General features: G+C 39.9%; 2 protein-coding genes across 2 annotated transcripts in view; one reads left to right on the top strand and one right to left on the bottom strand.

Moving 5' to 3' along the window:
• LOC144272914 (transcription initiation factor TFIID subunit 4-like) overlaps positions 1-4,351 on the top strand; it is a 206,235-nt gene extending 201,884 nt beyond the window's left edge. The window contains exon 15 of the mRNA XM_077831301.1: positions 2,607-4,351. Coding sequence (XP_077687427.1) covers positions 2,607-2,774 — 168 coding nt within the window. The 3' untranslated portion in view covers positions 2,775-4,351. The remainder of the gene's footprint in view (positions 1-2,606) is intronic.
• Positions 4,352-7,939: 3,588 nt separating this feature from the next.
• Positions 7,940-25,809, bottom strand: part of KCTD15 (potassium channel tetramerization domain containing 15) — a 49,851-nt gene continuing 31,981 nt past the window's right edge. The window contains exons 3-5 of the mRNA XM_077831387.1: positions 24,094-24,238; positions 14,146-14,451; positions 7,940-8,095 (exon numbers count right to left, since the gene is read on the bottom strand). Coding sequence (XP_077687513.1) covers positions 7,940-8,095; positions 14,146-14,451; positions 24,094-24,238 — 607 coding nt within the window. The remainder of the gene's footprint in view (positions 8,096-14,145; positions 14,452-24,093; positions 24,239-25,809) is intronic.

Here is a 25,809-nt window from a genome sequence, read left to right as displayed (position 1 = left end):
ATATGATCTTTCCAACAAAAAATTAAATATTTCAGAAAATAAATGTAACAAGTGTAATTTATTTTATCTTCATTCCAGCCACTTTGACCAGGGAACACACAGTAGTTATTTGCTACAGTGGTTTTCAGACTATTAAAAAAATAACAGAATTTGTCTGCTTTTTTTTTGAAAGAAAGCTTTCTATGAAGAAAATTTTTGAGAAAATTAGATCGTTTCATTGTATTAATACTTTATAGTTGCAATACGTGTCTAAACTGACATGCTATGATAGTATAAAGTTATTAACAGCATGAGTTTGGAATAGTTTCATTTTCTCACAAATAAGTCTGTCACTTGTCCAGCATTAACTGTGCTGGACTTCAAGCCAGCATAATTTGTAGGAGGGGGAAAGGAGGAAAACATGTCTGAATCAGGTTAATTGGAAAAAAAGTTGGCTTTTTGGAGTTTTGGAATAATGACAATGGCCCTGGCAGAAACAGATGAATGATCAGAGTGCAGGTTAGAGGCCGTCAGAAGGTGCATAATGCATGCACTTCTTCATATGGTTCTGCAATTTATCACGTGGATATTGCTGTCACATACGTGATACTGTAAAAATAGATGCTCACGTGATGCTAGGCCCTGCTAAGAATGCGAAATGTGACTTGAAACAGCTAGAGTAAATAGGCTGTCCATTGGAGAGACCCTTGAGCTTCAGTGTGGATGAACAACCCTTTCAGTTGCCACAAACATTGCCCTCTTTGTGGTAAGGTTTAGCTGATGAATCTTTGACTGCATTGTCCCATTCTCAAAATACAACTCCACACAGGGAGCTCCCAAGATGTAATGCTCTGTAATTAACTGTGGTTGTGGGCATCTCCACTGCCCATCCTGTACAGCATGTCCACATTTGTTCCACTACATTCAGAACCTTTTGTATTCATGTAGCTGGGGAACAGGATTTGCCCCATTCACAGTAGTTTAAGAACTGGACAGAGGAGAAATAACTCATGAGCAGTATAGTCATGAAAGTGAGTCTCTCTCTCTCAAGGTGAGTGAAGAGAAAGGCAGTGAAGAAATCAGCCATTCATTCAGAATGTACTGTATTTTTCCTGTTTCAGAGTAACAGCCGTGTTAGTCTGTATTCGCAAAAAGAAAAGGAGTACTTGTGGCACCTTAGAGACTAACCAATTTATTTGAGCATGAGCTTTCGTGAGCTACAGCTCACTTCATCAGATGTATACCGTGGAAACTGCAGCAGACTTTATATATACACAGAGAATATATAAAGTCTGCTGCAGTTTCCACGGTATACATCTGATGAAGTGAGCTGTAGCTCACGAAAGCTCATGCTCAAATAAATTGGTTAGTCTCTAAGGTGCCACAAGTACTCCTTTTCTTTTTGTATTTTTCCTCTTATTCTTCAGACTAAAGTTGCATATAGGTAAATGTTTTATAATGTGCTACAATAAAGATCCTTGAATATTAAACTTTTTATCTTCTTAAAAAAAAACCACCCTGGGAGTATTTTGAAGAATGGATGAATCCAGGTAAGTTTTGGATTTCAAAACCATCTAGAACTCTTCAAAAACATTCTAGAAAATTTTCAAAATATTTTAGATATTTCAAAGCCTTATTTTCGAAGTTGTTTAATATTTTTCTTCGTTAAAAATCAACTGGAAGCAATGAAAAGTTTTACAAACCAACAGTGGACTAAATAGAAAAATCCTCAATGTTCCGGTGTAGCAGGCTTTCCATTCTAGAACCAATAACATTCTAAAGGGGCTATAAATTGTGGACTGAGTTCTTAGATCTTGATAATTTAGTGCTCTGGTTTTAAGATCAGTAATTGAGGCAGGTATAGTGAGTGAAACTCATCTCTGCACAGAGGGCCAGCTAGCCCTGGACTAGTTAGGTACAGAAACTATTTAACTTGGCTTCAAAAATGTTTTTACCAATGCTTGTCTGCACTACTTATACTGCCGGAGGCTTCCTCTCATGCCAGGTTTTTCTCCTGTTTAATTTTGTCCATCTACCAGCTGAGGATTGATTGTGCCCGCTAGCAAAATTGCTTCAGTCTCTTATCACCTTGGGCCTGTGTTGGTGCAGCCCAGAGGAGAGTATCAGAGTCTGGTTCAGACTCAACTGCCCAGCCATTCAGCTATTAGAGTAATCAAACTAGCCACATGTTGATATACACCCAGCACATTCTTCCAGTCCTGGGTACAAAGAACCGGGAACATGATTCAGACTTACACACCAGCCTTCTACAATGACCGAAGTACTGCTACTAAGCTAGCTTCGAAAAAGACTTTTGACATTTAATGAGCCAAATATTTCTCTTGTGTAACTTGATTGACTTAAATGGAGTTAACTAGAGATGAATTTGTGTTTTGCATGAACAGGGAGGGCCCAATCTCATAAACATGAATGCATGTGGGTAGCTTTACTCACATTAACTCAGTGGGACTACTCACAATCGTAAAGTTTCTCACGTGTGTAAGGGTTAGGCTCATAGTTACCAATTTAGGACGCTAAAAAAAAAATCCGTTAAATCCATATAGCCTGAAAGTGAAAAGAATCTTTGTTCTGCTGTAGAACATTAATGGTCTTTATTTCTCTTACAGGCTTTGGGCATGACCAGTGGAGGTCAGGCTGGTTTTGGGTCTCCTTCATCCAGACAGTATGCACGACAGAAAATAACTCGAGTAAACCTCAGGGACTTCATCTTTTACATGGAACAGGAAAGAGAAACTAGCCATTCTCTCCTGCTCTACAGAGCTTTGCTTAAATAAAGCCAAGAATTGTACTGATTTCCTCATAGAGGAGCTCAACCTGCATTGAAAATCTGTAATTTGAATGTGCCTTCTTTTTTTCAGATGTCAGAGTTCCAGTAGTTTGTTTTTGCAAAGTTGTCAGACACATGCAATAAATCCCCCTTACATAAAATGAAAGAAAGAAATGAAAATGTGCAAAAGGTTTTTAAAGAGGTTAAATCCATGGATATGATCCATGCTTAAAGTTTTATGGCATTTGGCCATTTTTAGATGAGGCTACCCAGAGTAGATGAGAGGAAGTTTATACAAATTCAGAGCCTGATTGCAAATGCTTACACAAGTCATCCCACTGATGACACTGGGCAACTTGCAAGAAGGGTTTGTAGGATTGGGCCCGAAGGATGGTATTTGTTTTATTAGCAGTAGGTTCAATTACAGTGCTAGCTTTTCTGTGTTCCCTTAACTTGTACTAGCACTGTTTTCATAGACTAACCACTATGATGCCTATTACCATTTTAGATTAGTTATCATTGCAATTTTTTGCACAGCTGAAAGAGTAGCCATCCTACACTCCCACAAATTTTTATAGTCATGATTTTTGCTTTTACTACTCATTTCCTGAGCCAATACCTAAGTGTATGAAATCTGTGCATTCAGGTCCCAGCTGAGTTACCTTGAATAGCTTCCAGTTGTTTTCTAAATCTGCTCAACCTTTTGCACATTTGTAGCAGCTGCTTAGTAACATGAATCCGAGTTGGTTTTTTATTTTAAAAAAATCTTTTTATTTATTGTGAAGAGTACGGTCTAATTGTGGTTTTAAAAATGAGAGAGTAAAGATTTTAGAGTATTCTACACTGATTTTTAAAGTCACTGTCAAAAATAGTTGTGTTATAGAGGGGCCAGTCCTGCTCTCATTGGAGTCAGTGGGAGCAGTATTAAGTCCTCAGGATCATCACAGAAGTCACTGGGAGTTGACCTTGCCTTGCATGATCAGACCTTGAGACCCCAATCCAGAAAATGTATGTAACTTTCAGCATGTGAATAGGTGTAAGTATACACACACGTGCTTAAAATGCTTTGCTGGACTAGAGTGTAAGTTACCAAAGCCAATGGGAGTCTTCTTAATAGGCTTTGGATAAGTATTCAGTAAGCAAGTGGACACCAGTTATAGTTCAGACATAACAGTATTTTCAGTAACTATGGAAGGGAGTCATTTCCTTATTTACATTTTCAATTTTTACTATGTTTGTACTTGCCACATTTTTGAGGCAGTATTTTTTTTTTTTTTTGGATGGGAAACAATACTGAAAGCACAAACAGAACTATCTGTCCAATAGTTTTAAAAACAAAAATTTTAATTATATTTTAAAGGTTTGTTAAAAGCAGAACAAAATTGATACTGCTGCTATTTAGCCAAAAGATTATTCATAACGTATTTAAGGCCAGGAAGTGTAAAATTATGTTTTAAATGTATTGATAATGTGTACATATTGTTTATAAAGACCTTATGTTTATTAGAATTATGTTATTTTGATTATTTCTGTACATACTCGTAAATACCCCAATTTGTGTGAAAACATACTTCCTTATTTGTACTTATTTTATAAAGAAATAAAACAATTTACTAAAGTAACACATTTGAGTGACATACAGTATTAATTTATCAAACATTAATTTCAGTTTCACATTGTCTTGTAGTTTTTAAGCACTGTTCAAAAACATTTTGCATTAAAATATTAACAATACCCACAAAGAAATACTTAAACTGAGTATTTAATGTTCTGTTGTGCTGATTCTTATTCTTTGTCAAACATCTAATAAAACTGTCAACAAACCTTGATGCTATTAAATACAGTCAATGAATGCACACAACATTTGCTTTCTTAAAGATTTGTCCAATAAGCACAACATAACATTTTCCTTTCACTTTTCTGGCAGACTTGGGAGCACAGTGGCACAGAACAGTACATGTAAAAGTGCTAGAGAAGACTGAAGTTTTCAAAACCACAGTTTCAGTGCTCAGCAAAGATTCCAACCAATTACGTTCAGTGAAATTAGATTAAAAAACAAGGTATGTTTACTTTTCGGCGTTCAAACGAAAAGCATTCGCTGTCTGCAAACCACAGTTTTACTAGACGTGATGATATTTTAAAACCTGTTTTACATGACACTGAGCAATGTTCTTAATCAAGTTGTGTTACTCTGGTTTAGGACAGAAGTAAAAATTCACATCAGTTTTTGCTGATATTGCTACTTTAGAATACAGGGATATAAAAAAGTAAAAGAGATACAAATGAAACTGTAATAAACATTAAATCAGTGACCTGCAGTCGCTAACTAAAAGAACATGTCCTCGCTTAACTTTTCCTTTTAAAAAAAAAAAGGCATATTTCTCTAAACGAAGTGATTGTTTCCATATGCCTTGCTTGCTCCAGTGCCCTTTTGCAGTTAATGCTGTGATGTCATGGCTCAAACTTTCCATCTCAAGTTCACATTTAACTCAGTTGGAGCAGCCTGGAATCTTTTATGATGCCACCTTACCAAACTGCTGTCGGTACTGTAGCTGCTTTATTGAGCTATAAAAATACGGTGAACACCAAACTGAAAAAAACAGACAAACAAAACCACAAATACTTAATGGCTCTCTACATACATCTAAAGCATTCTATCCATGGGCTTGATCCTGAGAGGAGCACAGGGGCACTTCAACTTCCATTTTACTTCAACTGGAGCTGACAATCCTCACCCCCTTGGAAGAGGTGCTTAATATCAGTTCCTACTGATACCACCCTGGACAAAGGCCAAAATTCCTGTTGATTTCAGCAGTTTAGTCTGAGTAAGGACTGCAGGATTGGCCCATACTCCTGAAGCCTGAATGTACCGTAACTACAGAGGAGCTTTCCTCTCCCAGCTGAATGTTAATGAATGGAACAGTATGCGCAGACATATAAGGGTTCAGCCTCCACTTATCTCTGAATCACCCTGCTCAGGAAATGAACACAAAACCAGAATATACATGGTAAAAGTTAGGAGCTAAACTGATGCTTTAAGGAGAATTTGAACAGAAGTTGAACTAAAATCTATAGAACCAATAAACATTGTTTTTGAAGAGATGGCTACAATAAGCTGAACTCAGTCAAAGGTCAGAGGAAATACAGCCCAAGCTTCTGACCTCTCTTGAAGAGTGTGGGAGATAAAGTGAGTGTTCATTCTACTTGCTGCAGTTTTGATCTTTTACTTTACAGAAATGTTTATGGCATGAAGGTGTGTATCAGAAATGTGTATACACAAATACATGACAATTATACGTTAAATTTTTTTACAATATTAAATGTATAATATACAATTCTACAGATATCTTACATAGAAAGGTAACGTAGTGCCATCTTTTCAAATATGGCAGTACCTAGCAATTTTGTGTAGTGTGTCAAGCAAGCATAAAACCATGAAATAAAATAACTTTAAAAATCTTTAGACAGATTTGGCCAAATGACTGTCAACTGTTCTGCTAAGGCAGCAGGCCAGTAGGCTAAGATTTTCACGAGTGACTTGTGATTTTGGGTGCCCAATCTGGGGCAATTTGAAGAGGCCTGATTTTTCAGAGGGCATTTTCCAAAAATCAGAGCCATGTTCAGTCTCCAGCATGGGCACCCAAAATCACTCGGCACTTTTGAAAAATGTAATGTTAAACTCCAAGTCCTAATTTCTGCCCAAGTAATCAGATGGCATTAGAGAAACAGAATTGTCCAGTATTGCTATTTAATACTCTGTCCCTTGTTCTATATAGCTACGCATCTAAAAACAGTTTTAATTAAAATTCAGCATCTACAACAGTATTCTATAAATTATTGTGGGAGAACCTAAATTGCGATTAACACATGAATTAGTTATTGAGGACCCAATCATGCTAAACAGCAGTAAACAGGATTTAGCAGAATGCTATTTATATACTTGCACCTGCAAACACAATGCTATCTCCTGTGTTAAGGAAACTGCATAAGTCAGAAGAATTGATACTGTATTTGTTAAAGGAACAATAACCGCTTACAGACAAATGGCTTCTTTAAAGCGAAAAATACACAGATACAGGGCAGCTATAAAATCAGTATTTTAATGGTAGTTCAAAATTAATAGAAGGAAAAATATCTAAACAAAACCTGGCCTGCTCCTGTCAGACAGAGAGAAGTATGGGGCTTTATTATCGTTTGTAAAAATTCCAGGGCCACGGAGAATAAGGGGTGTCCAAAACGGTTAACTCCAGCTCCTGTACGTGGGTTTTAAGTATGTTCAGTAAATGAATAACAAAGGGTAATGGCAGATGCTTTGGCAAATGCTTGGCAGAACCACCACTCCACTGATGATGCAAAACACTGAAACTCTGAGAGAAAGAAGAAAACAAAATTGGCATCTCAAAAGAACTATAACTCCACTTTTGGGGCCTGTGCTATGCCCTTTTGATGTCAGATGGCCTTACTAAAAAATCCCTACTTTTGCACATATTACCAACAACTAGTCCTCAATTGTGCTTAAAGTACTGAGCACCAGATGACTATGAATTGGTCCTTCTCTGATTTTATATTCTGTACACAGAGTTATTTCAGTTGTAAAGTTTTATAAAAATAAGCCATTTGCTAGCACAAATGAGTTACAATCACAGAAATGTAACATAACGTATGGAGGTGTAAAGCACATCTGATATGAGAGAAGTGTGGCATTCAGACAGGGAAGATACTCAGTGCAGTGTTTAAGGTACCATCTTTCTTTTGGTGGACCCTGTTTCGTTGCCTTAGAATATCACTGAGGCGGGAAGGGATGCTGTCAAAAGAACTGTTGTTTTCCAGCTGACATATTCAAATTGCTTTAATTGGTCTTTCTGCAGAAGCCCAATCAAGGGTCAGTACTTTGTGAAGCTTTGCCTTTTTCAACATCACAGCTGTTCGGTTGAAAGTACATTCCCACAAAGCCTTGTACGCTGAGCATGCTCAGTTGTTCATCATGAAAAACAAACAGGTGGGTTTTTCAAATGTGTTTCATGGCTGGCTATGTGACAGGTAGTTTTCGAATATCACTAATTGGCAACATAAAATCACAATTTGTTTGCTAATACTGTTTTGCAAATCCTTAGTGTTTCACATAAGGGACTATTAAACACTTCTATGGTTACAAAGGAGGAAGGGTTGGTTCTAGTCCAGGGGTTCTTGCTTTATTCTGATTGTTGGGGTGGGTTGTGGTCTTCTGTCCTCACGGCACAGCACATATTCACTGAACTGGGAGGAATCTACCCCTCCACCACACGAAGCTGCCACGTTAAATCCCTTCTGAAACAATCTTTCTAGCACCTGCAATGTGAAAAAGAGTGCAGATTAATTTTAGTCAATTTTAGGTATTAGGGAATGTGATAAAAGAATCCTGGAGCAGTGTATCTGAATGATGCATTTGGTCATTCCAGATCTCATAGAATGAATATTATACAGCTATAATTTTATAACTTATTCTTAAATGACTACACTGTGATTAAAGTCTCGCTTAAAGCAAACCTTGGTCGAAAACAAAAATTAATCAAACAAATAAGCACTCAACAGAGCAGTTCAGTACATTATATAGTAAAATACTGGACTGCAGTAATATTGATGCTCTCTCTTACAGGAAAATAGCACTAGGTTTAAGCCATAATAACAAGTGCCCATAATTCATTATTAATATGGAAAGTGTCAAGGAAAAAGGGCTGCAAAGATTTTGAGCCCTTTCCGAGCTCAAATAAGAATCATGGTATCTTTTGAGTGACACCTCCCAAGGCTCTCTAACATCAATCACACAGACTCCTTCTCCTCTTCCTAGAATTTAGTGCTGCTTTCAGAAACCATGAATGGGATGGGGAGGCCAGAGACAGGTGGATAAGAAAACAAACTGGCCCAAACAAACAGGTTAATCGTATTCTCCACGTATTTTTTTTTTTTAAAAGAAAACTTGGGGTAATTTGGATGCATGAGTTAAAGCAGCCCAGAGGCAGCTTTAATTTGCATGACGGGCACTTACACTGCAGATCACCCTTGGCTGGATGACAGGGGTTATGTTTTCACATGGATGAACTGCTGATGAACTATTTCCCCAACATATTAGGTGAGCACACAGGCTTTTCAGCAGCAGGTTGTTAACTTGGACGCTAGTTTCATGTGCTTTTCTTCAACAGCCATGGGTTTGAAACCAATCAAAGAGAACCTCACTCACTTGCTCTGGGTGGGGCTGAACTGTCCACCTGACTCTGGCCTCCCCATCCCATTCATGGTTTCAAGAGCAGTATCATTGCACAGAATCATCTGCCACACTCCTGTCGTTTACTTTTATTGTTCACACTCCAGTGCCATAGGGCGCCTTCACTGTTCTTTTCCTGCTGAAGTACAGCTCGGAGGGCTGGAGATTGATTAATACTGCTTGAGATAGGAACATCCAGTGAACGCTCTTTTTCATACAGGCCTAGAGTGTGCTTTAGCAGCAGTTGTTTAGGCATCAGCAATGACATATCAGTATGGGAAGAATGGACTTAAGGCAGTTTCCTCATGCGTCTCCCAAATAGGCCAGGCAATGCCTATGTACTGCCATTGTCTGAGCAGAACAAGATTCTGTCCTCTGCTATACCCCACTGAGTTCAGGGGGGAAACATGGGCGTAAATGGAAGAATAACTTAGCCCACTGTGCACAGTAAGATTTCCTGAATAACAGTGCAAAAGAAATCCGCACACCCATATTTGAAATCTGCATCCAAATACTCTTCCAGCCAAACCTTTGCAGTGCTACACTATGAATATTCTTTAGGCCAAGTACTATGCAGCCAAAGAGCCATAGAAATGACCCACAGAGGAAATGCTAATGTTAGCATAGAACTTGGAAAGGATAGTGTCTTTAGTTTGTTTAAAATGAACTGACACAATACTTACTTTACAGACAAGAAACACTGTTCCTACCTATTTTGCTACCTATAAATGTCACCAAGGGTGCGCAGATTGTACTATTCTTAGAGTACATCTCTCTCATAATATAGGTATCATATAAATCATCTTGTCAGAGAACCAGGACATTTGGGTCCACAGCAGTAAAAACTGAGCTTGATTATTTAGCTAGTTAAAGCTAAGTCCTGGCATGATCTATTGAATAATTTACCAGGAGGACTGTCGGGCCATGTTGTTGCCTTATTTTAAAAATTGTTCAGTTGACTAGATACTTTGTCCAACAACGCAATTAGCATAACGTTAGTACATAATATTGGGTGAGGAGAAAACCCATACTGTGTATAGGATCTACACTACAGAAGAGAAACCATTTCTTTTTAAACTTTGTAATGAATGACAATATTAGATGGATTTTTTTTTTTGCTCGCATACTACAAGTGCCATCAAATCTCATGCTTTAAGGTATGAAGTGATCGCTAAAGGGGGAATAAAAAGGAATCTCATGCCAGACTTCTGCCCTGGCCCCCACGCACATAACCATGCTAATAACGAGGGGCATTCTTGAGGATGTTGCTTCTTTTGCTTGCTTTCTCCAGAGGCAGAACACTGAATCTGACTGGCCAATGATGTGAACTCAGTGAAGTATATCCCTGCTGGTTCATCTGTAGGCCTTCCTTTGAGGCCTCTAGTATTAGCCACCAGCAGTTCAAATAGTTGAGTTTTTGGAAGGCAACGAAAGCCTTGTGCTCACTAGCCTAGCTTCTGAAGACTGGCAAAGAAAAGGAAACACTCATTCTAGCACAGCATTGCCTGAGTCATGGAGTCTGCTCTGAATCAGTTTGCCCTGGGAGCTCCGCCTGGCCCTGGAACAAAGTGATTTGTGTTCTAATAAAGTTACATCTGCCAAATCTCACTGACTTTTGCCCTGATTTTTACAGAATTTATGTATGTAAGAAACCATTACAACTGAAGGGAGGAAAAGCTACCCCAGCAATTGAAAAGAAAACAACAGACAAGAAGTCAAAGGAAAGAGGGAGAATTTGGGGTAAAAGTATAATAAAAAAAATGAGAGTCCTCCCTCTTTGTTCAAAAATGAAGAGAGGTGGGAGCTGGGATACAAGCAGACTAGGGGCAAGAAGGAAACGCCGGGCATTGTACTATTTTGTCAGCATTGCCCCTTCTAAGACAGAAGTGAGATGCCAGTAACTTGATCAGGAGCGCTGATCAAGGTATCAAGGAGTTGTAGGGGAAGCCACAGGCTGAGATTTATTTTTTAATAGACTTAGCCTAGGCAAGGTGGAGACAAGAATCAGTCCACCCTTACAGCAGGTGCTGCATGACATAGGGGGTCTCCATTTAACTGGGATGAGAGAGGTGCGCTCAATAGGTCAAAGCTCAGTGTTGGCATGGATGTCAATATCTTTACTACAAAATTTTTAAAAAAATCAATTTGCTTATAATACAAAACTAGTGCTGAGATGCTGTTGGCTTAGTCCATAGGTATGGCAAGCTGCATGTTAGCATAAGGCTCTTCTTTACTGAGCCAGCTATATAAAAACACACAAACCAGACAGACATTACAGCTTTAAAATACTGCACATAGGACAAAGTCATAACATTTGTGCTACCTGTATGCTTGGAGGACTAGACGGCAGGCTGTAGCCTTGTGTTAAAAATGCACGTATCATCAATTTTCTGAGCAAGAAGCAAAATGGGTCAAATCCTGTAACAATGCTGCGATGTTTAAATATTGTACTATTTTAACTGCATCTTGCATTAGGTTATACTTAATACTACGAGCAAACTCTACAGAATGCCACCTCCACTGCATGTCTACAATATCTGTGCATGCATGCAGTTCCTAGTGCACACAGGAGGCTGAGAGTGCTCTTGCACGTGGATAAGTGGAAACCATATTTTGCAAACTTGGCCCTAAGTATATGTTATACTGCTTTAAAAAGTAAGATGGCAAATATATGAACATATCTATAGAATAAAATCTGAGCTACTTTCCTTTAAGTCTCCAAAGACAGTATGCCAAAAAGTAAATGAATCTCAGCTGTGATTTCCCATAATCAATATGAAATAGTGCAATTACGTTAGGATTTAATATCGTCTCTCTGCCAGGCACTCTAAACACGCAGAGACATGAGCTATTATTTTGTTGGGAAGGTCTCCAAACAGAAATATGATACCTTAATGCATTTCATTTAAATTTTGCAGAGTGATATTAACAAATATGGTCTTAATTATAAAGTACTGAAATGTTCAACATATGCAATTTTCACAGCATTTTCTCTGAAGTATATTCATATATTTCACTAAGTCCTGTTGTCAGAAGATTAAAAAAATAACTTAAATTATAGGAAAAAACTTTATGTTCTAAATGCAGATACAAATGGGAATTTTAAATTGAGGGCTGCTATTATTTTTGGCCATAATCCACTAACATGTTGACATTATTTGTTTTACATGTACAGTTTCATATGAGTCCTTGATATGAAACATCATTTCATGAAAGAATTTGTACAAGTTGCAATAATAAATGCTATAGGTCAACCAGGAATGTGGGGTACTGGAATGAACTAATACTGAAAACAAGCGTCCCATTAAAGAACATGCGATATGATCAAGTTACTTTTTGCTTTTCTATGTGCCACCACTCTCCGCAACTAGCCTACCAAAACAAATGCCTTCAGACCTCTCCCAAGTGTTTGTGCTTACAGTGCACTCTTGGGTTTGTCATGACCCTTCATTGTTTTATTGTTCAGTTTCTTTAATGCACCTAACCATGGCACATACACCAGGTGCACTAAAAGAGTTTCACTAACACCTTTAAACTGACTCACGCAACCTATCTAGGGGGTATTCTAGACTGCAGATACCCCCTTCCCCAGTGATGCAGAAAACTTGTTAAAATGCTATGTCACCAGCAAAAGGCCCTGCCTTTGACCCACCTCTGGGGACTCCATTTTGTTTGGTCAGAATGTGACCCAACCCAGTTTAAACCTCACTCAGACAGAAAACGGACTTGCACCTGTGCAAAACTAGCCAAGGGCACTGAGTTCATCAGCTGAGCTGAATGAAACATTTGGGAGTGTTTAGTGTGAAACCAAAATTTGCCAATAGATTTGTTTTTCAGACAGGTTTAATGCAGAACGTATCAAGGAATGTTGTTATAGTAACTTTAATTAAAGAGGAAACGTACTGATGTAAAATACAGATCATTAAAGCAAATCTGCATACGTTATTACATGTCGGAATGTTTTCAGCATATTTAGTGCTCAGAAAATGTTCTGGATTGGTAGCCTGGTTTAGTCACAGACCAGGTTCAGTGGTGGCAGTGCAAACTTTTCCGCTACCCCGCTTATATCCCACTCCTCTCATGTGAAGGGACCACCTCAAGGAGGCTAGGCTAGAGCTCTGTAAAGTCTGGATGCCCATTCCTCCCTGGCCTTTCTCATCACATTGCTTAGAGTACCAGTTGTTTTGTGAATGTCCACTAGGAAATGGCCCCAGACCTCAAAGTCTTTCCCACAGTCCCGCTAACAGAACAGCTATAGATGTTAATAACTTTGGAACCGATCACCCAGAGGTTGAAGGCTTCATTTCTCATAATAAAAATCACCGAAGACAGACATCCTCCTTGCAAAATATTTTAAAGATATAAATCCAAAATAAGAGAACTTTATTTTGCCTTGACTAATTAATGTCTGTGTTAACAGCATGATCAGCACTGTTCTTTCCACTCGGCACAAGGACTACTACAAACTTCTGCAGCTTTGCCCACAGTTGTATGTGTCATTCCCTATGACGGATCAGTTGCAGCCCCCAAGACAACTGCCTAAAGACCAGCAACGTATTTATTCCCACTTCCATCCACCTATCAGTCCAGTTATCATTCTTTGTTTCATATATTTAATTTTAATCCTAATGTCAAAACTCTGAGTAGAAAATGAAATACATTTTGTTTAAAATACTCTGGGCAATTTTTAAAGAACATCCTTTTGGAAAAAAAAAAGTGCAGAGATCAATTTTTTTAAGTCCATCCCGCAGGCACCATCATTTAATTATGAGTGAGACATAAATTATGCATTTACACATTGTTGCATTTTCTATAAAATGGCATGGAGATTTTTTTTTGTAGTTTTTGGAACTCTCTCTTTCTTCCCAGGGGCACTTTGGAGGGAAAAAATGCTGTGGGCTATACATTGATGAAAAAATTAGCATTTATCAGTATAACACTATTATGAGACCAGCATGGCACTAACATACACAAAATCTAAATCTATTTTTCTGCTTAGACTTAGGAAAACCTGAAAGACTGTGATCTCACTGGGCAAAAAAATAGGTAATTGAGCAGAAGCAAATAATCTGCATATAACTGAACATGAAATAAAAAAAGTTACAACATGAGACAGCATTGCTTGAAAGGCCATTACCTGCACTGAATTCAACCGGCAGTATCCATTCAAAGGAAACCTAATAACATGGGTTGGGTCTTGGTTCCAACCTGCATTTACAGAGTTGCACATGACATCCCCAGTCTCAGGGAAGATCTCTTCTATTAAAGCTTTCTCCCCACTCAGTGCAATCCTTTCCCCGAGATCTGGAGTCACTCTTACGACCAGGCAATCGCAAGGCTGGAAATGTTTCCTTTGTTCTTTCTCTTGTTTCCATCGCTCAAGTTCCTTAATCATTGGCTGCAGCTGGTAATACTTTGCTTCTTCATATAAAAGATTAAAGTCCTATAAAAAGAAAAAAAGAGGAGACAGAAGAAATGCTTACGGTTCTCTTTGTAAAATGAATATCGTTCCCCTGTGACCTACTTAGGCTTATATATTGTCAGCAATAGCGTAAAGACAACAGGTATCCAAACTGTCTTACTCTTTTACTATGTAATACCTACAAAGGAAGCCATACTGTATTAGAGTTTTAAATCGTCTTGAACAGACTGTGAACTTCCCATTGCTCTGAATCATTCTTTCATGTTTGTTATCCCACAAGCTCAATGTCAAAAGGCTTTTCTTTTGGATTAAGCAATCAAAATAACTGGTTGCAATAAGCAAGGCCTGCTGATGTCAGAGGAGAGAGACAGAGCCTTATTCTTTACTCTTTGCACAACTCCTGAAATGATACGTATTAAACTTTGTTGTTGCAGCTCATACAAGTGCTACCATGGAGAGATAAGCCTGCCAGGTTTTCATTTTAAACTCTCAGTTTTAGTGGTTTTAAACTCAGCTGTGAAAACTCCCTGCAGGCTAAATCTGCAGCATAACAAGGAAATGGCCCAGCAGCCATTTTCTTAAAAATACAAAAATATGTTTAAAACGTAGTTTGGGACCTGGTAAGTTCCAATAATGCAATAAGCACATGCGTGGCTGCAAGCTCATGTGTACTCTGGTCACTTCGCCATCTTTTAAACAAATACTTTTTACCAGCCATTTGTCCATCATATGATTTGTTCCCTTGGGTCATTAAAACAGCTCAGTGAATTGAGAGAGGTGATTTCAGCACGTGCTCACTAACTTCTTTTCAGCAAACATTTCCGACGGCTTTCTCCATCCCAGACTAAGGGCACTAGTGCATGCTGAGGGAAAGGCAGCCCCCAATCCCTGGGCAAGCAGGGGTGCCAACACAGTTTCAGATGCCAGCCAGAATCCCTCCCCAGAGCATAAGACAGTTCTGGGAGTCAGCGAGGGGTGGGGCTTGTGCATCCCCATCTCAAATTCTACATTCAGTTTGGAAAGGGAAAAACACAAAAGATTGAGAGAGGGTGACAAAAATAATAATAAACAACTCTTGGACTTTAGCACCTTTCATGTGAAGAATCATCATTAACTAACCCTCAGAACAGCCCCATGTAAGTATTATACACGTTTTCAAATGGATATGCTGCAGAACGGTGGATAAATGGCTTCTTCAGCCTACAGTCAGCCAACATATGGAAATAGAACCCTGGAGTCCTTTGCTCTGACCACCAGAAAATATTCTCTGCCTAGAAGCATGGGAGGGGTATGAATAATCATGAGACTGAAACTACTGGGCTAGAAAGGAGAAGAATTTGAGGATGCAAAATAAAGGGATATACAACAAAAATTAGTACATTTGGTGCCTTCCATGGATCCGTAACACAGGATAAAAGGAACTAATGGTAGAATCAAAAGCCAACAAATGTACAAGGAACACAAGATGCTACTTTGTAACAGCATGTAATCCACCTGTACAATCCACTTCCCCAAGGTATCACTGAAGCAAAGAGTTTAGCAATGTCCATAAAAGATTTGACTGTTAGGGCCAAATTTGGAACTGCAACGCAGCTGCCTTTGATGGAGGCCTACAGATATATGGATAGGCAACTTAACAGTTACCCTTGTAATCTCCTAAGTGTGCTAGTGTATCTCCAATCCCTGGCTTCTGGCAGAAGCTTGCCGGGGTTGGGGAGCATGCTAAATGAATTGTGGGGGTGAGTTTGCTTTTCCTTCTTTCATAGCATCAGGCATAGGCCACTATCGGGGCAGAAAACTGAAGTGAATGGAACCATCACAGTTCCTATGCAAAGCAGTGAGCCTTCAAAGTGATGAGGGGGCCTCCTCCTAGGGACTGAATCACTCCAGTCCCCAGCATCCTCCATGGCAGTTGAAGATGTTCATCACCTTGCGGGAATGGATCCTAAGGGAGACTAAAGAAAAAGGAGATGTGCGCTGGCAGATATGGCACCACATCAGTGTTAGCCAAGAAGTGCTTCAAAGAACATCAGATTCATGCATGGGTATATGGTAGGAGCAGTAGAGGATGACCTGATCTGGGGTAAAGTAAGAGCCTTACTTCCATACACTGTAATCCTTATTATGCATCACTGCTTGGACTCCATTCCATTGTGATACATTCCTGAAATGAACCTGGATGATGAATTATTTTATTCAGAAGCAAATACCCATTTCAGAGCCATTCTCATTTCTCCCTCCACATTTGCAGAATTCCCTGAACATTAAATTAAAATGCACAAGGGATTAGGCTAAATCTACAGGGACTAATAATCTGCATGTAAAACATCTGAAGTCTTGTTCACATGGGAGCTTGTAACAGCTCTGTCCGCGAGGCCAATGCAAGTATTTCACATATGTACACAGGGCCCTGGTCTCCCATTTACTTCAACTGCTCCTGAATCTAGCTCTAGGTTTATTTTTGCACATGTTCATCATGAAAGAATATACTATTTATGAGGGCAAAGCAGGGGTTTATGTTTGCATGTTAGCCTGTAATAACATCCAAAAGATGAAAACCCAACATGAGCTTCATTATCAAAAACAGCAAGGCTATAGAACTGTGTAAGTCTCTCCTTCATTCTTAAAGCGAATGTAGGTCTCTCACTCAGCTAAGGCCGATACAAAGCTCACTGAATTGAATGGGAGTCTTTCCACATCTACAGATTTTGGATCAGGCCCATAATATCCAGAAGTGCAACAGTCCCCAGCTCCAACCTCCAGGGATATAGTAACATTACAGAGCAAACAAACTCTGGGATCATGCTCTCTCCTCCTAGAGCCATCTGTTAGCCCATGGCATTATATTTAAGTCTTTAGTAACCACTTGCTAACTCACCATTTGTTCTAACTATTTGCTGCTTAATAAAGACAAAAAAAACCAAGATATAGTTTCAATCCTCCAGTTTTCTGTGATCAGCCAAAAAAAAAAAAGAAAAGAAAAGTTGTGTTAAGCCAGGAACCAGTGTTCAGACTCAAATAACTCCTTCATTTTTGTACCCACAGTGATCAGCCCACACTACAAATTGCACACACAACCTGAGCTGTTAAAAACAAAAGTTAGTTTGATTTATAAAAGTGCACACACACACATACACGTGCGCACACACCAGTTTCAACTTTCTGTTTTTTGCACCAATTCAAAATTTTTTTAAAGCAACAACAACAACAAAAACAGGAAATCATTTCCTCCCTCAACTACCAGCTCAGACTGGAATATTACATGGCACCATTTATCTGCCTCGGATTCCGTAAGTGGCAGCGAAGGGAGTGTTTTTGCCTGTCATTTTGCAAAAAAGATAAGTTCAATAAAAGTCATATTTTTAAACTGAGAATTTAATGACTGACAGCGCATGAGAGTGAAGTCCTCTATTAATTCACACCACAGCAGCAATGCAAGTTTCTGCTTCATACTGCTTCACCTATTCATCACCAGCATGCGCTGGTCCAAAAACTGGAACAAATATACATTTTGCATTTGGTCTCGCTCCTGTAACTTAAAACCTGGCGACTGTTTAATACTTGATACCATGTCTGTGGTCGGCAAATTTTCTGGTCAACTTACCATCACTAAGGAATTTTAATAATTTTGGGGGATTGATGGGGTGGAGGAAGGGACTCTCAACAAAGAAATTCACAATTGCAGGCACCAAGACCTGATTCTTCACTGTCTGGCACCCGTGAAGTCATTTACCTTTGCAAAGTGGCTGTAAAATGCTACTCTTCAGAGCTGCGCTTGTCTAGGGACAACCGTTGACGCACAGTGCAAGATGGGGGAGAAGCTGGCCCAGACTGCATTAGTACAACACCCAACAGTGAAGTCCCACAGAGATTACAAGAAAAATCTCAGTTTATCTTGCCAGTCACCATATCACGAGATAAGCAGGAAATTGTTAAAGGAGCCCCATCATTCATAAATGTGTATTTGTATCAGACTGGAAATAAGGTGTCAATTTTTAACAGTGAGGGTAATTAGCTATTGGAACAACTCACTAACTGGTGGACTCTCCATTGCTGACAAGTTTTAAATCAAGAGTGGATGTTTTTCTAAAGGATTATTTCTAGCAATTATTTGGGGGCACTTCTATGGCTTGTGTTATACAGGAGGTCAGACTAGATTATCACAATGGTCCCTTCTGGCCTTAGAATATATGAATCTAGTCTGAGGCACACCCAAAAGCAGGAGCATTCTACACAAACAACACTAGCTAAAGTTATTATTATTATTATTTTTGGCTACCATAATGGCACAGGCTCAACTGCCACACAGAAACCCAGGCTCAGAAGAGACCACAGGCTGCTGCAAATTTATCTTGTTGCTAAGCAAAGGGCAGTGTATGCTCTTAGGAACAAATCTGGTGCCCACCTCCAGGGAGGCTCTGGCAGTAGAACCAGTGAGGTCCTGCTGGGCAGCAGGGCAGGGTTCCAAACACAGTCCCTGCACAGAAATCAGATCTAAAGTCCTTTCTGCCCCCACCACACTCCCATGGGCCCACAATGTGGATTTTGTCCTCCCTGAGAAAGGGACAGGGTGATTGACCATATTGTCTAACATCGTCTCCAGGCCCCGCCAGAGAGGATTTCCATCTCTCCATCTTCCTGTGATACCCAGTGCACAGCCCTGACTCCAGCACTATGCTTTTGGTCATATATGGCCCTTAATGTCTGAAGACAGAGGAAATGTGCTCAACAGGGCCGGCCCTAGACCAACTGGTGCCCCCCCTCCATTCGTTAAATGAATATCTTATATTTTTTATTCTATTTGTAGCCCATTTCACGACTTCAATGCAGAATTTGCATGCATGATTTATCCCTGTCATATACAACTGACTGGCAATGCCCTCCCTCTTATATACCTGCAAGGGCATGGCTGACAATGTTCTAGGAGGTTCAAGGAAAATGTCTTTCTCAGAAAGTCTGGAAGATTCCATGAGATTCTACAAAGGTCCAGAACATTCTAGGATGTTAGTGAAAAATGAATCCACATATGGAATACTTAGAACATATAACTTCAAACATTCTATTTTCCCTTTTGTCGCTAACAACAAAAACAGCCCACTGCCCCCCAAGCCTGGCACCTCAGGCGGTCGCCTGCCCCTAAATCCGGCCCTGGTGCTGAACGAAACCACTCAGAGCATGCCTCCTATCAGCTGCTACTCTGAGGGACACTGATGATGGTCTCGGCAGAGGAGGAGGGCTGTTTTGGCTCCCACTACTGGAAGGTTTGTGAGAAAACTCCGCCATCTCACAGTTCTGGGCGGGGGGCTGATGAGAAACAATATAAGGGGCCGTTCAGCAAGTGTGTTTGTGTGCGTGTGATTTTCCTCTCTTTCAGGGAACTGCAGCTTCAGACCTCTCAGTCCTGGCTGGTTATTGGCAGGTCTGCTGTATCAATCCCCTCTGGAATCACAGCTCCTCACCTTTGTTTCTACCAAGTGATGGTAGAGTCTGTTAGATCAATTGAAACAGGGAACCTATGAACAGTGGGCCACGCACACACACTGGCCATTCCTTGGTACCCAGGACAATGTTTAGAGCTGGAGAGAATGATTGACAAGTCTTCTTCACAGACAGCGGTACGCCTTTCTACAAAACACTTTATCTTTCTGCTCGTGATCTAGTAGAAAAGTGTTCTGGATAATCTGTTGCAGATTTCACGTTTGCTAAAGGTCATGGTCACCTCTTCGATTTGACGGTTATATCTCACTGGGGGTGGGGAATTCACGGCTCGGTTCTACCCCCAGTGAGTCAGTGGGATTACTCGTGGAATAAATCTCTATTCACGGTGAGTAAAGAGCTGGCTGCCAGAGACTGTAAGACACTTCTAAGGGCCTGATTTGCTTCCCTTACGGCTGGCTAGGGATGATCTTTATTTTTATTTTTTTTTTATTTTTATTTTATTTTTATTAAATAAATTGGTTAGTCTCTAAGGTGCCACAAGTACTCCATTTCTTTATTTTTGTATCACCTGTTCTTCTGCACAGTCTGAAATGGCGATGTCCCTGGGGACTGTATTTGCTTGTGTTTGTTTGGAGGGGGGTAGCCTACTGCCTTCTGTCCTCAACCGTTTTCGGCTCCACTGGCAGCACGATGAATCTCTGGTCACTGAATGAGTTCCCTCCCAGTTCCATGCTCAACTGTCTATTGCTACCATGGGTAATTAATTAAGGTTAAGTTGATATCAAACAACGTTTAGACTTGGCCAAACTAATTTTAAGGCTCTATCAAGGCAAAGGGAAGGTTGGCCTTGTGGTTACAGTGCCACCCTTGCTTCCAGGCAATCTGGGTTCCATTCTAGGCTCTACCCCAGAGTTCCTGGGTACATCTTTAGCTTTTTGTGCCTCTGCTCCTCCTGTTCAATAGAAACAAGAACACTTCCTCCTCTCCCCACACTTTGCTGGTCTTGTCTATTCAGAGAGTAAGTTCTTTGGGCAGGACATACACGCAGAAGGGTTATGTACAGTCCCTGGCACAATGGGCCCCATTTCTGGTTGGGGGCTTGGAGTATAAATAACAGGCCCTGAGCAGTACAAAGGGGCTAAATTCTGGTTGCAACTGGCCAGGAGAAAATTCCCCTGGAGGAGGGGATCCTTCTGGTGGCATAAATCCAGCCACTCCTCCCTGACATAGAGAGCATACCAGAGGAGGTATGTCTACACTGCAATTAAAAACCCACTGCTGGCCTGTGCCAGCTGACTCAGGCTTGTGGGGCTCAGGCTAAGAGGCTGTTTAACTGCAGTGTAGACATTCAGGCTCAAGCTCTGGGACCTTTCCACCTCACAGGGCCTTAGAGCCCATGTGCCAGCCTGAATCCAAACATCTATACTGCAATTAAGCGTCCCCTTAGCCCGAGCCCTGTGAGCCTGAATCAGCTGGCACGCACCAGCTGCAGGTTTTCAATTGCAGTGTAGACATAGCATTATGGACCTTAGGCCAGTGGCTTAAGTGAGAGCAGCCCCTAGCAGCTCTGACTCCCTGAGGCTGCGCTGGTGCAGAATCAGGGATCTTTAACCAGTTCCCTGCCTGCCCTCCATCCCCTTTGCTAAGCAGAGCTTGGATGCAAGGGAAAATCAAGCCCAGCAATTAATAATAATTTCAAAATGTCTAAAGCATCACTTTGTACACTGCTTAGAATCCACAAAACCATGAACACTGTATAATCTGTTAGGAATGTTGGTCTCAGGAGGGAGACCTGTAAGATGCAGAATACTTTCAAGTCTTGCCTTATTAGTAATTGGAACTGTAGTTAATATTCACCGTAAACACACCAGTCAGACTTGACAATAAAGAATCACTAGCCTAGGAACACATACTCCACTTTCTCTGCATTTCAGTGTTAACTTCGTCTGAAAACAACACTTAAATAGAAAACACAAAAACACTGGTGCGGTACTAACATTCCAAATTTTCCAAAATAACAATCTGAGTAGCAATTCAAGTTGAAAAGCAACTTGGCTTAACCTTGAGGCTACTAAACGACTTGATTAAATTAAAGGGGTAAAAAAACTAATAAATATTCAAAACACTTGATAATGCTTTGTTTGACATAAAAAACATTTAATGCAAGTCTCACTGGAAAACCTGTAAGGTTTTATACCTTAAATAATGTTTTGCATTTAGAAACACCAAAAGATTCCATTTGCAGCCTTTGATTGTTTTCTTCTATTACTTTAATCACACTGGCAAAATTACAAGATTTCTCCGAAGTCAAAACTGTTTACAGTGCAGTTTTACAGTGCATAGCTTTGCAATGCATTCTTCTTTGCATTTTTTGTTGAGTTACTCCCTACCTAGCAACACTTTGCTTTTCTGAGCCTTCATTACCTACTCTACTCTACTCTAGAGCTATCTCAGGGAGGAATAAATTAAAAATACAATTAACCCCATCCAGGAAGGCAGCATGGAACAGTGGACTGAGCATGGTCTTTGGGGCTAGGAACGCCTGAGTTCTAATTCCAGCCTTGCCATAGCCTCTTTGAGGCTGGCATACACTTTGAGGATACACATTCTCACATCCCCTTGGTTCTTGTTGTACAGCATCTCTAAAATCCACCCTCCCAAACCCTTGACAATGCCTTGATCCTCTCTCCCAATTACTGCAGTCTCCTCCTCCCAGTTCTCCTTGGCTGGCTCCCACCACTCTATCCAAAATATGCTGCTAAAATCATCTCTCTCTCCTGCCATTTGTACTTTGATCCTTTTCTACTCAGATCCCTTCACTGGCTCCTTCTCATCATCCACAAAGTGCTTGCAGCCCTTAGCTTTATGGTCCTGGCCCAATTCCACTCCTATCTGCATCTCCTCTCTCATTTTCCCCATCAGCCTTTCTGCTCTTCCACCCCAACTACTCCATTTACAGTCTTCTCCCTCTTTTCCACACTCAGACAATCCACCTCTTTTGCACAACCTTCTCTGCATACAGAGTGCTGAAGACCACATTTCTTGTGCAAAGCCCTTCAACAAATAATCTACGACAGCCAAAACCTTGCCACTGCTTTGAGACCAGATCTTCCAGTCTCCATTCTCATCATATATTATGTGTCTGCACTCTGATGTCTGGCCAATTTAGACAGTAACTTCCTTGGAGCCGGGGCCATGTAAGATTATTCTTGCTATATAAAAAACAAAAATACCTTATTTGTACAGCAATGGCTGAGATTTGGTTTAGGTTGGGGGAATGGTTATACTCCCCATTCAAAACTAGTGATGATTCCCATCTGAGGAATGACTCCATCATGACCAAATTATGTGCCCTATCTAATTATACATGAAAGCTGAAATTTTATTGAAAATCTAGGAGCATTCCCCTTTCCAGAGGCATGTCTGCCAACTCCAAATGGGGATACATTCTTATTTAATTGTGGTGTCAGTGACCTGCTGCACTACCTTTTGGATCCTGTTGTCTTTTAATTTTTGGACACATGCCTGGATATATCAAGGCATTCGTTTTTGTAAATCCAAATATAAATAAATCACCTAGGAGGAGATTAAGTCTCACCACTCAACCATTGAGAATTAGCCAAGTTGTCATCATCTACAACCAAACAGTCAAAATATATTACTCCATAGAATCCCTTCAAAAAATTGCATTCTCCTGAGAGCACTTCATCTTTCACAATCTGTGTTAGGGATCTCTCCTTGAAAGCAAAATGTCTTAACGAGTTATGTCTAACAGAAATCCTCATGGGTTTATTTAAGATTATGAGGGGTTTTTAAATCACCAATTTTACTTTATACAACTCAAATTGCAATAACTATCAAATATGAAACATTTCTTTAAGGTGCTGAACATTAAACTGTGGTAAATGTCAGCTCTTGCTGCTGCCGCTTCTTAATTGTTGTTATGCCCTGATAAATAAGCTAAAAATGTGAGAAAATAAAATTAGTTTAGAAAAACTGATTTAGCCTTGAGCTTCATCATTTAACTTTTTATGGTATCCATGACAACCACGGGTCTATTTATTAAATCATAGCGTCCCCAATGTAATACACAACTACTAAAAACTTTAACAATAAACATCAACATATAGTTAACTGTGTTTAGGTCAAACACACAAACAAACCTACACCAAAATAAATGACAGAATGGGGAAAAAAATGGATTGTAGACATGGCCTCACTTACCTTAAAGTCATCTGGGAGTAGCAGTTTAGATGTCCTTAGGAAACTTAATATGTATCTGAAAATTTCACCATCTCGATCAATGAAATAATGTTGTTTTAAACTGTCCAAGACAATAGGCTCTGTGCCATTAAACAGACGACTTATTCTGAAAAAAGAAAAGAAAAAAAATGGGTAGAAGAAAGGCAAAATTTCATTAGATCCTGCAGGCTTAGAAACAGTCCAGACAATTCAGTTGTCTCAGTTCAACTTGCATAGGGATAACAATAATAATGCAGTATCTTAATTCTGTAAACTCTGTGACAAAGGAGAATGTGCGCAAAGATAGATGTTACATACATACGCCTATGTAACACACACACATACATCTATACTGATGGAGAGAGGGCCTTATCTCGCAATCACTCCTCATGTAAAATTCTCATTGTTCACGATAAGGGCTGCAAACAGGGCCCATAATTTTGACAGGAGTATTGCCTAGAAGGCTTTTGCCCTGCAATAGGCTGTGCATAGCTGATATGGATACGGGGCGCTAACTATGTAATAAGTCCCTAATTACCATGTACAGCTTATCCTGAATTGAACTGTGTTGACCTTCTAGCCAGTACATTTTTCACAAGGTCAGTTCTCATTAGACAAAAAAAATTTCAATTTTTGAGAAGACAGTTTAAATTAGCCAGTGTTAGTTACATAACCCCCCAGTGCTAAATATTTAGGCCTCTGTGGCAGAATGGTTTAGACAACTAGTTTTTGCACCGCTAGGAATGGTCCATACAAGCTTCTGCAACTATTCCACTTGAGGCCCTGTTGCCAGTATTCCAAGAGGAGTCATTTCTCACCAGGTGAGGCGTACAAAGGGAAGTCATTTACGTGTTTGGTTGCCAAAGAAAAGGAATGTAGACATTATGCCAGGTGGCTAATTGGTTAGATATAAACCTGACCAAAATGCAAAGTTTTAAATATTTCCTCTTTAATGAGACCATCATTCCAGTTCCCACTGCTATCTCCTTTACGTTGTAAACAGTATACTCTACATAGCAAGAGACCTGGGCATTGCTTGGCTGGGATTTCATCCTCCCCAAAGTTACAAATGACTGTTTGGTTACAATATGCTTTGTCTTCCCTTGAGAAATAAAACAACTTATATAGATACACAAACACACATGCAATATTCTTGAAAGCAGCATCATAGAAGTCAGAGACAGAAATAACCTATGAAGTAATCAAGTCCATCTCCCCGATAATCATAGTTTCCTACTGCAGTTACCAGTGTTTTGCCACATTTAGTTTTAAATGTCCCAGACAACGGGAGTTCCATTATTTCCCTGCGAGAGTATTCTGTGGTCCTCTAGATTCCACCGCCAAAATTTTCCCCTACTAGTTAGCTTACCTATGCTCCCAGTATTCCCCATTGTAGCCCCTTGCACACTCTAAATAATTTTCTCCCACACCATGATACTAATGCTCATCAAATATTTGTATTAACTCTCCCCTTAGCCAAGCTATACCATACACAGACCCTGTTTAACCTTTCCTTATAATCTTTCCAGCTTCTTAATCTTTTTTGCTTCTCCCAGAACTCCCTAATTTGCCCATCTCTCTCTGATAATGAGGTGCCCAGATCTGACTGCAGTAAGCCAGGTGCTACTGCACCAGAGCTATTTAGAGAAACTAGCACCTCCATATTCTTTGATGGATATTTTTGTGTCTGCAGCCCAA

The sequence above is a fragment of the Eretmochelys imbricata genome, chromosome 12, assembly GCF_965152235.1.
Source record: "Eretmochelys imbricata isolate rEreImb1 chromosome 12, rEreImb1.hap1, whole genome shotgun sequence".
NCBI lineage: Eukaryota > Metazoa > Chordata > Testudines > Cheloniidae > Eretmochelys > Eretmochelys imbricata.
Note: the sequence above shows the minus strand (reverse complement) of the source record. Positions and strands in the feature narration are given on the sequence as shown.